Source organism: Salmo trutta, chromosome 23, assembly GCF_901001165.1.
Source record: "Salmo trutta chromosome 23, fSalTru1.1, whole genome shotgun sequence".
NCBI lineage: Eukaryota > Metazoa > Chordata > Actinopteri > Salmoniformes > Salmonidae > Salmo > Salmo trutta.
This window is the reverse complement of record NC_042979.1, coordinates 3,506,510-3,519,832: the sequence shown is the minus strand read 5'-3', so window position 1 is coordinate 3,519,832 and position 13,323 is coordinate 3,506,510. Positions and strand designations below refer to the sequence as shown.

The 13,323-nt window shown below is 41.8% G+C and overlaps 2 protein-coding genes across 4 annotated transcripts in view; one reads left to right on the top strand and one right to left on the bottom strand.

The window, feature by feature from the left end:
* Positions 1–464: 464 nt before the first annotated feature.
* LOC115159104 (vimentin-like) lies at positions 465–2,981 on the top strand. Of its 2 annotated transcripts, none has more exons than XM_029708520.1 (4): positions 465–1,103; positions 1,447–2,124; positions 2,365–2,404; positions 2,508–2,981. In XM_029708520.1, the coding sequence occupies exons 1-2, from the start codon at positions 614–616 to the stop codon at positions 2,121–2,123; spliced, it is 1,167 nt and encodes a 388-aa protein (XP_029564380.1). In that variant the 5' UTR covers positions 465–613; the 3' UTR covers position 2,124; positions 2,365–2,404; positions 2,508–2,981. The 2 variants fall into 2 exon arrangements, with proteins under 2 accessions (XP_029564380.1, XP_029564379.1); XM_029708519.1 differs by having other exon boundaries at positions 466–1,103; positions 2,505–2,981.
* A 199-nt stretch (positions 2,982–3,180) lies between these two features.
* Positions 3,181–13,323, bottom strand: part of nop14 (NOP14 nucleolar protein homolog (yeast)) — a 29,674-nt gene continuing 19,531 nt past the window's right edge. For both annotated transcript variants that reach the window (XM_029708516.1, XM_029708517.1), the window contains exons 17-19: positions 5,369–5,487; positions 4,667–4,822; positions 3,181–4,400 (exon numbers count right to left, since the gene is read on the bottom strand). In XM_029708516.1, coding sequence (XP_029564376.1) covers positions 4,298–4,400; positions 4,667–4,822; positions 5,369–5,487 — 378 coding nt within the window. In that variant the 3' untranslated portion in view covers positions 3,181–4,297. The remainder of the gene's footprint in view (positions 4,401–4,666; positions 4,823–5,368; positions 5,488–13,323) is intronic.

Here is a 13,323-nt window from a genome sequence, read left to right as displayed (position 1 = left end):
GAATCACACAGATACAGATACACCCACATAGACAAACCACACATCTAGCTATGTAATACATAGCTAATGTTAGCTAATACAAGAGGTTTACTTCACCAACACAGAGCTGTGTTGGAAAGTCTTACAGGAAAATCTGTTGCCAAAGAACAGTCACTTCGTCAGTGTTTCCCAATGTGCTTGATGGCCTCCATACCCTCCTGAGTCCCTAGCGGTGCCCTAAGTAAGAGTGAAAAATAGCGGGCATACATCCTCATATCACTATTTCACACGGAGGCGTGGGCCGCACAAACTCCACACGTCACCGCTACTAACAATGCAATGCTAGCTAGCTAATGAAGACTGTTGTGCTGCAGGTCTTTGGAAGAGAGTGATGATCCACATTTAAAACATGTCAAAACCCTGCGAGAGTTTCAAGGGAGTCCGAGACATTCTTTGTTGCCCTATAAAAGACACGGGTCGATCTGAGAGACTGTCAGTACAGTAGCAAGGTGGGCCAGCCAGCAAAGAAAGAGAACACAAGAGGCCTTCAAATCCTTTTTGGTGGAATTGGAACTATACTCAAGAAACAAAATCTGATTCTAGAACACACTTTGTAACACACTGAGAAGCAAACATGAGAGGAGCTTCCTATTCCCAGAAATCCCAGTCACTGCAAGTGAGTGGCTCTCGAGGCAGTATGCGGGTCCAGAGCCCCTCTCCCTCCCGGTGTCGCGGTTCCTCGTACAACAACCGTGGACGGTCCGGGTACCAGGGCGGCAATTTGTCCTCCGCCGTGGAAATCGGCACAGAGATACACCAGCAGCATGCCAACGAGAAGGAGGAGATGCAGGAGCTGAACGTGAGGTTCGCCGGCTACATCGAGAAGGTTCAGGCCCTTGAACAGAGGAATGCCCAGCTGACTGCAGAGCTCGCCGCCCTACAGGGCCGCTTCAAAGGAGGCCCCACCGGCATCGGAGAAGAGTATGAACTCAAGTTCAAGGAGATGAGGGAGCTGATTGAAGCTTTGACCAATGAGAAGGGAGCTGCTGATATCGAGAGGGGATACATTGAGGAGGATGTGGAGGTGTGGAGGCTGAAACTGGAAGAGGAGCTGGCACTGAAAGGTATGGTACCAGTCCCACACTGATCACTGGCTGGGGAGATCTACTGATCTCGATCGTCTTCTATATTGACATTATTGTATGATGATATAAACCAAATTTCCATGAAGAACGCAGGATTTCTAGTTATAATTTTGTTCCTTGAATAATCAAAATGCCAAATTTGACTACACAATGTTTCTAGACATACCGTTGGTTGATTGAGATTTCTTGTACTCGTAGGGGTGTATGATCAGCCAATGTATTGTCTACATACACCAAGTGAATCTGATCCCAATACTATAATAACATTGTTGTTGTAATGTTTATAAACATCTACTCATCTCCCCCGTTTATCCATCTCCAGAGGAGGCAGAGATGATCCTGAGGGAGTTCCGTCAAGACGTAGACAATGCCACCCTGCAGAAGGCGGAGCTTGAAAAGCGTGTCGAACAGCTGGTGGCCGAGATTGAGTTCCTCAAGAAGCTTCACGACGAGGAAGTCGCCGACCTCATGAAGCAGATCGAGGACTCCAAGGTGACTGCGGAAATTGACGGTGACCGCCCAGACCTGGCCGCATATCTGCGCAACATGCGTGCCGAGATCGAGGCTGTGGCGGCCAAAAATGTACAAGAAGCCGAGAAGTGGTACAAGGGCAAGTTCGAAACCCTCAAAGAGGTTGCCGGCAAGAAAGAAGTGCAGATGAAGTCGATTAAAGAAGAGATCACCACTTTCCACAACCAGGTGACAGACCTCCAGAACCAGATTGATGGGCTGAGGGCACGCAACATGGCCCTGGAGCAGCAGCTGGAGGACATGGAGATGGCCCACATGGATAAGGTCGGAGGCCTGGAGGGCATCATTGCCCAGCTGGAAAACCAACTCTGCGAGACCAAGCTGGAGATGGGCAAGTACCTGGCTGACTACCAGGAGCTGCTGCACATCAAGCTGAAGCTGGATGCCGAGATAGCCGTCTACAGGAAGCTGCTGGAGGGAGAAGAGAGCAGACTGGGGATCTCGGCAGGGAAAGAGCCAGAAGCTTAAGGTGGGTTGATCACCGATGGATGGGTAACAGTAGTGTCCTCAAAGTCTAAGGGGTGCTTGATGTAGAGAATGAGGTACAGTGAAAGTTGTGTGACTGACTGGATGGCTTTATGGCTTGTTGTGATGCTAAGGCTTAAAGGAAAATGTGTTTACATCAAATAATTATTTGAATATTTACTTGCAATACCAAAGCACTGTTCACACTTTCAATACTGCATAACTGAAACATTTATATTTGTAGGTGTCCAAATATCATTCGAGAGAGAGAACTTCAAATAAAGGTACCCACCTTATAATTGTCACTTTCAATTGTGCTGTTTACTATCAGGCTATGTACACTGATTCAATCCTCCATATGAAACCTATTTCTTCTCCATGTAGCAGCGGTCACAGAGAGGACCACCTCAGTGTGGAGACCCACACAGCTGCCAGACTGTCTGCCTGAGCACCCTACCAGCTCTCCCACCCGTCAGCCCTCACAGACTTAATTGCCCCTGCCAACTTCTCCCTCCCCTACCCAATCTCCCCCCATCCAACCCTCGTACATCCCCCACCCACCCCTTTCAACACTCCCCACTCAGGCCCTCAGCACCCTACCTTCTCCCCAAATCCTACCCATCACAGCTTCCACTCCCGACCAGCCCTCGTCATCGGTCGCTCCAAATCCTGCCTGACCCTGTCAACCTCTCTCGAACGTTGGAGCACCCTTCACATGCATGGTTAACTCCTCAAACAAAAACATTCCCTTTATTTTAATTTAAACCTTGTGACTCACCCATTTTATGTAAGATAACTGAAGCTGTTTACATAAATGTATACCCACTACTACATAATAAAGCTTAACCTGAATGCATACAACTGGGTTTTGTTTCTGGTAATAATTTTTCATCTCTTAATAGTTTGTCTAAAATGATGTCTGGGGTTGTCAGAGATGTATGAGCTCCCAACCACTTTGTATTAGAATAACCAAAACCTGACTATTAATTGTTACGGCACAGTCAAACGTGGGGAAACACTAAAACCTTTCCACTCACATGAAATGAAAGCAACATAAATACAAAGATAATGTTTATTACTTTGAAAAGCATCTTTTTTTTATGTACATGGTAAGATTACAAAGTCAACCAGGCTGATCTGTCAGAACAGGAATTACAAGATTTTTAGAATACTGTTATTGCATCAAATGCTTGTTTTATGCAAAATAATCGTTTATTTTTTTTTAGAACACTAATCTATGTGTTTGGACTGAAAGTGGGCCTCTGGGAGATTTGACAGAAGATGTAGGTGGTCTTTGGGTGATAAGCCTAACAAGACCGCATTCCATAGCATGAGTTAATGTTTCTGTACTGGGTACCAAGGGGAGATGGCTCCAGGGCCAGAACCTGGTCTCTACACAGTGAGAAGTTTTACAGCCGATACTATTTGCGGAGAATTATTAGTATCTTTCATGCGAATCATAACATTGTGACCCATTCCATACATCTGCTGTTTGTCATGAACATCCAGGAGGATGGACTTTGCTATAAAATTATGTGGCTCAAATCCGCTTGTTGGGATCTCAATGAATTACCTACGGGGGGGCTCGTTGACAAGCCCCATTACTGCGGTAATTAAATAAAGTTTACATTTACGTCATTTAGCAGACGCTGTTATCCAGAGCGACTCGTTTTGAATAAATGTAAGTCTCCTTTTGATTACAATAATTCCACGACAGGTCTCAGACTAGACATAACATAGTAAACATATATCCGGGACACTGAAATTATTTTTGAAATGTTACGTTTGGTATGGTTACACATAAAGCAAAAACTGAAGTAGGGTGGTTGGGTGGGTGTATAATGCAAACATCTAGCTCCCCAAAGGTTGCATGTTTGAATCTAAGAACAGACAACTTTAGCATCCACGCCTAGCTAACGTTAACAAATTGGAATTTGTAACAAGTTCTGTAAAATAACATATTGTACGTTTTGCAAATTAGAAACATTGTACATTTAGAAAATGTGTGACATTGTACAAATTGTAATTCATAACATGAAAAGGATGATGATATCCACAAATTAATACAAATCATGCACGCTGTTCTCAGCAATTTTATTTAGCAATGTTGAAAACAAAAGTATAATAGAAAATACTACAAAGTTTGTAACTGACAATACAAAGCCGTTTTGAATAGGTCAGTGTCTGCTGTTCTTCCTTCTCTTCAGAGCCTTCCACTCCCCCTCCTGGGTGGCCAGACTGCCAAACAGCTCCTTCACCTTCCTCTTCCTCTCCGCATCCCTACACACAAAGAGGGAAGCAAAAAAATATCAGGTCATCTGCACATGAAAAAAGTCCATATATTTCTGAGTATTTTTTTTATAAAAGAACAAAGGTTAAGCGGGGGGGTAGTAGAAAGGTGAAGGGCACAGAATGGAAAGTGGCCAAGACAGGGCTCAAATACCCATCACCAAGGGGTATGTAGTCAGGAGTTGGCAGCGCTACCACTAGACCAGACTCTGGCATGTGTTAGTTATAGTGATAAGTATATGTAATGTCATACAGACCTGCCCATGACCTCGTTGAGTTTCTCTCGGGCCAGGAAGCGGGTGTCTTTACGGATCTCTCTCAGAGCTCCCTTGAACTCTTTCTTATACTTGTGGTTCAACCTTTCCTTCTCCCTCTCCTCCTTTGTGTTCCCTCGCTTTTTCCCATAGTCCAGCCTGGAATTGAGAGGTTTACAAAATGGAAGCTGACATTACAGGGGAACATAGTTCTTTTGTACTCCAATTTTCATAGGCGTTTGTTATACATAAAGGAATTTAGTTTCACACAATCTTTCTACAATCTATGATGTAAGCCAAATGGGTGCATGTGACACTACAAGGGAATTACAATCCTTCTCTATCTTAATCTTAATCTGGGGTGGCAGGTAGCCTAGTGGTTAGAGCGTTGGGCCAGTACCCGAAAGGTTGCTAGATCGAATCCCCGAGCTGACAAGGTGAAAATCTGTCATTTTGCCCCTGAACAAGGCAGTTAAACCCACTGTTCCCCAGTAGGCCATCATAAATAAGAATTTGTTCCTTAACTAACTTGCCTAGTTAAATAAAGGTTATATAAAAAATTAAATCTTCAGGGGGGGGTAATGCTACGCAAATAACTGAAGATGAGTCTCACACTACAATCTTGGATCGAAGATAACATTACAAGGGAATACAATCGCTTTCTTTTTCTCCACACAAATAACTGAATTTAGAGGTCTCACTCACACTTCTACAATCTTTGGTGTGAACAGTTCGAGGGGAATGGGTTTCTTCTTCTCAAACACCAGGAGAGGACGTGACATCAGTGAACCGGATATGGCCGCAAGGATTTCCCCATGAAGGTCCTGGGACAAGAAGATAAAAGAAAAGTGCTCAATATTAGAAAAGCTAAAGCATACAATTAACATCAATACTGAACCAGATAAATGAAAGGTTAAATGTTAGGAAAATATTACGCTGAAACAGTTACCATACACAGTGAAACAGCACAAAGCAAATTTAAAATCAAATGTCATTTATTATAAAGCCATTTTTACACCCAACTGTAACAACGTGCTTTATAGTTAGTTACCCGGCCTAGAAATTACATTTCAATATGTAGTAAAAAAAACTCCTATACAAAAACACCATGTGGAAGACAACTTGCAAGTAAACAAATCCTACATCAATTGCAACTAGTGGTGAAATAGTGAGTATTTCTGTGAGGGTGAGCAGCTGAACTGTGACAATGCTCCATTGTAATAAGCATCTTGCTAGCCTGTGTGAAGGTAATTTATATACTGCTTTACCCCTATTCCCATTCCAAGATGGGAAAAAAACAAGGACTCACTATAGTATCAGGTGAGGGGTAGTCCAAGTTTGGGGGTCAATTCCCATTTCAAGTCAGTCAATTCAGGAAGTAAACGCAAACTAAAATTCTCCTTATAAAATTAACCATGACACGGACCACGGTTACTTTCTAAATGTTCCCAATTATAGTTACTAGTTAACAGTCCAAAATTGTTAATCAGTAACGTAACTTTTAGGTTACCCAAACCCAGTAAGGTAATCTGATCACTTTACCCTTAAGAGGCATTAGAACAGAGGTAATTTTGCCCCGGGGCCGCATTCTGTCTTCAACGAGGCCTGGAGGACCATACTGTAAATTGGTTAGATTTATATATACACACAGTACCAGTCAAGGGTTTCTTTATTTTTTACTATTTTCTACATTGTAAAATAATAGTGAAAACATCAAAACTATGAAATAACACATATGGAATCATGTAGTAACCATAAGTTTTACACAAATCAAAATATATTTTATATTTGAGATTCTTCAAAGTAGCCACCCTTTGCCTTGATGACAGTTTTGCACACTTGGCATTCTCTCAACCAGCTTCACGAGGTAGTCACCTGGAATGCATCTCAATTAACAGGAGTGCCTTGTTAAAAGTGAATATGTGGAATTTCTTTCCTTCTTAATACGTTTGAGCCAATCAGTTGGGTTGTGACAAGGTATGGATGGTATACAGAAGATAGCCCTATGTAGTAAAAGACCAAGTCCATATTATGGCAAGAACAGCTCAAATAAGAAAAAAGAGAAACAACAGTCCATTACATTAAGACATGAAGGTCAATCAATAAGGAACATTAAGAACTTTGAAAGTTTCTTCAAATGCAGTCGCAAACACCAAGCGCTATGACAAAACTGGCTCTCATGAGGACCGCCACAGGAAAGGAAGACCCACAGTTGCATCTGCTGCAGATAAGTTCATTAGTTAACTGCACCTCAGATTGCAGCCAAAATAAATGCTTCAGAGTTCAAGTAACAGACACACCTCAACATCAACTGTTCAGAGGAGACTGCGTGAATCAGGCCTTCATGGTTGAATTGCTGCAAAGAAACCACTAGTAAAGGACACCAATAAGAAGAAGAGACTTGCTTGGGCCAAGAAACACAAGCAACGGACATTAGACTGGTGGAAATCTGTCATTTGGTCTGATGAGTCCAAATTATTTTTGGTTCCAACTGCCGTGTCTTTGTGAGATGCATAGTAGGTGAAGGGATGATCTCCGAATGGGTGGTTCCCACCGTGAAGCATGGAGGTGGTGGTGTGATGGTGCTTTGCTGATGCCACAGTGATTTATTTAGAATTCAAGGCACACTTAACCAGCATGGCTACCACAGCATTCTGCCGCAATACACCAACCCATCTGGTTAGCGCTTAGTGGGACTGTCATTTGTTTTTCAACAGGACAACGACCCAACATACCTACCTCCAGGCTGTGTAAGGGCTATTTGACCAAGGAGAGTGATGGAGTGCTGCATCAGATGACCTGGCCTCCACAATCACCAGACCACACCCCAATTGTGATGGTTTGGGATGAGTTGGACCGCAGGGTGAAGGAAAAGCAGCCAACAAGTGCTCAGCATGTGGGAATAAGTTATGCACCGATATTACATTTTTGTCCTATACCGATATCCAATATTTTCCTTGCCAAAAAAAAACCGATACCGATAACTGATAGTACATCTTTTAGCGGCCTTTTAAGCATTCTAGTACAGTTAAATAGTTCACACACACACACACACACACACACTAGAGGTCGACTGATTATGATTTTTCAACGCCGATACCGATTATTGGAGGACCCAAAAAAGCCGATACTGATTAATCGGCCGATTGTTTTGTCTTTGTTTATTTATTTATAATAATGATAATTACAACAATACTGAATGAACACTTATTTTAACTTAATATAATACATCAATAAAATCAATTTAGCCTCAAATAAATTATGAAACATGTTCAATTTGGTTTAAATAATGCAAAACAAAGTGTTGTAGAAGAAAGTAAAAGTGCAATATGTGCCATGTAAAAAAGCTAAGGTTTAAGTTCCTTGCTCAGAACATGGGAACATATGAAAGCTGGTGGTTCCTTTTAACATGAGTCTTCAATATTCCCAGGTAAGTTTTAGGTTGTAGTTATTATAGAAATTATAGGACTATTTCTCTCTATACGATTTGTATTTCATATACCTTTGACTATTGGATGTTCTTATAGGCACTTTAGTATTGCCAGTAACAGTATAGCTTCCGTCCCTCTCATCGCCCCTACCTGGGCTTGAACCAGGAACACATCGACAACAGCCACCCTCGAAGCAGCATTACCTATGCAGAGGAAGGGAAACAACTACTCCAAGTCTCAGAGTGAGTGACGTTTGAAACGCTATTAGCGCGCACCCCGCTAACTAGCTAGCCATTTCACATCGATTACATCAGCCTAATCTTGGGAGTTGACAGGCTTGAAGGGGTGGGTATCATTTGTGGAAGGTTCCAACAGGAATCAGTTACAAAAAACGTAAAGTAAAAGGTTGCCAACCAACAACGCATACAAAGTAGCAAAGCATACAAACCTAGCTAACTAGCTGCCGAATAGGCATCAACTCACCACGTAGCTTATTCTTAATGTTTGTCTATAGGCAACCAGAGTGAGGACAGACATTTTTCGGAATAAACGTGATGAGTGAAAAACGCAATGAAATAGACCACTCACTACCCGGTATCTTATTCTGCCGCTATACAACTTTGTATGCGTTGTTTTTTGGCAACCTTGTTATTTACGAAGTTTTTGGAATAGATTCCTGTTGGAACGTTCCACAAATTATACCCACCGGTTTGAAGTCATAAACAGCTTGAAACACAGCGAAGAGCTGCTGGCAAAACGCACGAAAGTGCTGTCTGAATGAATGCTTACGAGTTGTTATGTCAATGTTATGTCAATGTTATGTCATAATTACGTAAAATTCTGGCAAATTAGTTCGCAACGAGCCATGCGGCCCAAACAGTTGCATATACCCTGACTCTGCGTGCAATGAACGCTAGAGATGTGAAACAATTTCATGTTAGCAGGCAATATTAACTAAATATGCAGGTTTAAAAATATATACTTGTTTATTGATTTTAAAGAAAGGCATTGATGTTTATGGTTAGGTACATTGGTGCAACGACAGTGCTTTTTTCACAAATGCGCTTGTTAAAGCAACACCCGTTTGGCGAAATAGGCTATGATTCAATGATAAATTAACAGGCACCGCATCGATTATATGCAACGCAGGACACGTTAGATAAACTAGTAATATCGTCAACCATGTGTAGTTAACTAGTGATTATGTTAAGATTGATATCTTATAAAAAAAAACTAAGTTTAATGCTAGCTAGCAACTTAACTTGGCTTCTTGCTGCCCTCGCGTAACAGGTAGTCAGCCTGCCATGCAGGCTCCTCGTGCGTTGGATTGGATTAGTAACCGGAAGGTTGCAAAAACGAATCCCCCCTGAACAAGGCAGTTAACCCCCGTTCCTAGGCCGTCATTGAAAATAAGAATGTGTTCTTAATCTGACTTGCCTAGTTAAATAAAGGTGTAAAAATATATATATATATATATATATATATATATATATATATATATATATATATATATATATATATATATATATATATATATATATATATATATAAATAAATAAATATATAAAAAGGCAATTCGGTGGCCAAAAATACCGATCGCCGATTGTTATGAAAACTTTAAATCGGCCCTTCCGATTAATCGGTCGACCTCTAGCACACACACACAGCGGTCTAAGGCACTGCATCTCAGTGCAAGAGGTGTCACTGGTCCCTGGTTCGAATCAAGGCTGTATCACATCCGGCCGTGATTGGCAGTCCCATAGGGCGGTGTACAATTGGCCCAGCATCGTCCGGGCCGTCATTGTAAAAAAGAAATTGTTCTTAACTGACTCGCCTAGTTAAATAAAAAGGTTACACACACCAAAAAGTTATTTTGTTGGTATGTCCCCACTACCAGTAAAACATAATCAAAACCTATTTATTTCACTTACTTGCGGTGCTGTTTCTTTGTTCATTCGTTTCATTCTCAACCAGGATTTCTATGGAACGCCGTTTGGGTTTTTGCGTGTCAAAAGATGCACATTTTGTGAAGCTAGTCACAATAAGGATTAGGCAAAATAGTGGAATTTGTGGTTCACCTTCAAAATAAAAGTGAGAACAATTCTACTATGTGTTCATTTGCATCACTGTCAATGACATACTTTTATTTTGAAGTCAAACAGCCAATTCCATTATTGTGTGTAATCCTTATTGTGGCCAGCTTCACAACACACAACCCGGACCGGTCGAACCTCACTAGCCAGATGAAGCTAGCTGGCTGCTTATAACGTTAGCTTTAGGCAACAGGATTAAGTAGCTGGCTAGCTATTTATTTTCATGAACTGAAGTTCAATTTCAACAGGCAAACAACAAGTGGCAACCTAGCTAATACTTACTCACAAGGATTCCTAAATCATTGCTAAGAATAATGAAAATTACTGCAGTTTCTACTGGTCATTGATTTCAGGCTGGTTGTGTTGGTGCTAGCTAGGTATCAAGCTAAAGCTAGCTACCCCAGAAGTTGCGGTCAAACAAATGATGCTTTACCAACGCTGTACTGTAAACACATCGTTCGTGGACGGTGTTTGCAGACTTTTTTGTACAGCTTTGACAGTGCTACTGTATCTTTCTTGACACGCAAAGACCCAAACGGCATTCCGTAGTATGCATGTTGTGAAGCTAATAGCATTACTGGGTATCTCCGGTAGGGCAACATCTGAAAAATAGCACACTTGGAAGTGTGTACCGGTGCTTGACCAGTACCGGTGATCACCCACGACAGAGAACGATTGATTGTCAAGGGCAATGAACTCCATTATCTTGGCTTTAATGGATTACGCCTTTGAGTTGTCTCGCTGAAATTTTCTTACTCTTTCAAATGATTGCTCGACAAGTTGACTGCTCGATCCACACAGCAGACAGTGGGCTGCTGTGTTGCACGTGTAGCGCAAAATATTTACGTGGCGTCATTACGTCATGAACCTACGTTACATAGGTACGCACGGTAGCTTTGACATCGGTTTTTAGCATCGCCATTAAACTAGACATCGGGCCGATACCGATGTTGGCATTTTTAGCTAATGTCGGCCAATTCCAATATGTTCACTGATATATCGTGCATACCTAGTGGGAACTCCTTGTTGGAAACGCATTCCAGGTGAAGCTGGTTGAGAGAATGCCAAGAGTGTGCAAAGCCATCAAGGCAAAGGGTGGCTACTTTGAAGAATGTAAAATATATTTTTTATTTTTGAACACTGAGTTACTACATGATTTCATGTGTTATTTAATTATTCTACAACGTAGAAAAGAGTAAAAAATAAAGAAAAACCCTGGAATGAGTAGGTGTGTACACACACATTCAAAAGTTTGGGGGTCACTTAGAAATGTCCTTGTTTTCCATGAAAACATATATGAAATGATTTGCAAAATGAATAGGAAATAGTCAAGACATTGACAAGGTTATAAATAATTATTTTTAATAAAAAAATGGTGTCTTTCAAACTTTTCTTTCGTCAAAGAATCCTCCATTTGCAACAATTACAGCCTTGCAGACCTTTGGCATTCTAGTTGTCAATTTGTTAAACTAATCCGAAGAGATTTCACCCCATGCTTCCTGAAGCACCTCCCACAAGTTGGATTGGCTTGATGGGCACTTCTTACGTACCATACGGTCCAGCTGCTCCCACAACAGCTCAATAGGGTTGAGATCCGGTGACTATATAATGGAGTGGCCAGCACAGACAGAACACCAGCTGACTGCTTCTTCCCTTCCCTTCAAGATCCCTTTTACCCCAGACATTCACATTGCCTCCACCATGCTTGACAGATGGCGTCACGCACTCCTCCAGCATTGTTTCATTTTTTCTGCATGTCACGAATGTTCTTTGTGATCCGAAATCCTCAAATCTTCCTTTTTCGGTGTCTGTTCTTTTGCCCACCTTTTCTTTTTATTGGGCAGTCCGAGATATGGCTTTTTCTTTGCAACTGTTAAGAAGGCCAACATCCCGGATTCACCTCTTCACTGTTAACATTGAGACTGGTGTTTTGCGGGTACTATTTAATAAAGTTGCTTTAGAGAATTTGGCAGTACGTCCAACCGGTCTCACAACTGCAGACCACGTGTAAGCACGCCAACCCAGGACCTCCACATTCAGCTTCTTCACCTGCAGGATCATCAGACCAGCCACCCGGACAGGTGATGAAACTGTGGGTTTGCACAACCAAAGAAATTCTGGACAAACTGTCTCAGGGAAGCTCATCTGCATGCTCGTCGTCCTCACCAGGGTTTTGACATCAGTGGGCAAATGCTCACCTTCGATGGCCACTGGCAGGCTGGAGAAGTGTGCTCTTTACGGATGAATCCTGGTTTCAACTGTACCAGGCAGATGGCAGAATGTGTAAGGCGTTGTGTGGACAAACAGTTTTCTGTTGCAAACGTTGTGAACAGAGTGCTCCATGGTGGCGGTGGGGTTATGGTACGGGCAGGCATAAGCTATGAAAAACCAACAATTGCATTGTTGGTTTAACTATGGCAATTTGAATGCACAGAGACACCGTGACGAGATCCTGAGGGCCATACACCGCCATGCCCTCACGTTTCAGCATGAGCATGCACGGCCCCATGTGGCAAGGATCTGTAGACAATTCCTGGAACATGTCCCAGTTCTTCCAAGGCCTGCATACTCACCAGACATGTCAACCACTGAGCATGTTTGAGATGCTCTGTATCGATGTGTATGACTGTTCATTATTTCTTTTTTTCTACTCAAACCACCCGCGAAACAGATTGGACCATCAAACGCATAGTGGTCTCTGACTTGTGGTCAGACTCGCTTAGTTGGAACAAACTTAAATTTGCACCTATTTATTTTCAATGCAATGTCATTGAGAATGTTTTTTTTTTGCAAACACCCTTTCCGAATTTAAAAGTTATCAAAAGTATTTAGATTTTTTCTGGTAACATAACTGATTACAGGTAGTTTTTTTGTAATCAGATGTAAAAACTCCAAGGTTCACCGCCCAGTGGAAGGCATGTAAAGCCATTGACCTCCTTACGGTTACTATTTAATAAGCCTGGTAAGTGTTTCAATGACAGATGAAGGGAATGAACATGCTCAACTATCCTCTTGCAACAACAAAAAACGAATTAATACAGTGCTTGAATGACTAATTGAACTAATCCCTGATTTGTAAACCACAAGACTTTGTAATGGTCTTCAACTTTTGAGAACATGTTTTGAGAAATGTTTT

Excerpts from the sequence above, each read along its gene's own strand:
- LOC115159104 (XM_029708520.1), top strand. The coding sequence starts at position 614 with ATGAGAGGAGCTTCCTATTCCCAGAAATCCCAGTCACTGCAAGTGAGT. Across the intron at positions 1,104-1,446 it reads AGAGGAGCTGGCACTGAAAG|AGGAGGCAGAGATGATCCTG; the intron begins GTATGGTACCAG and ends ATCCATCTCCAG.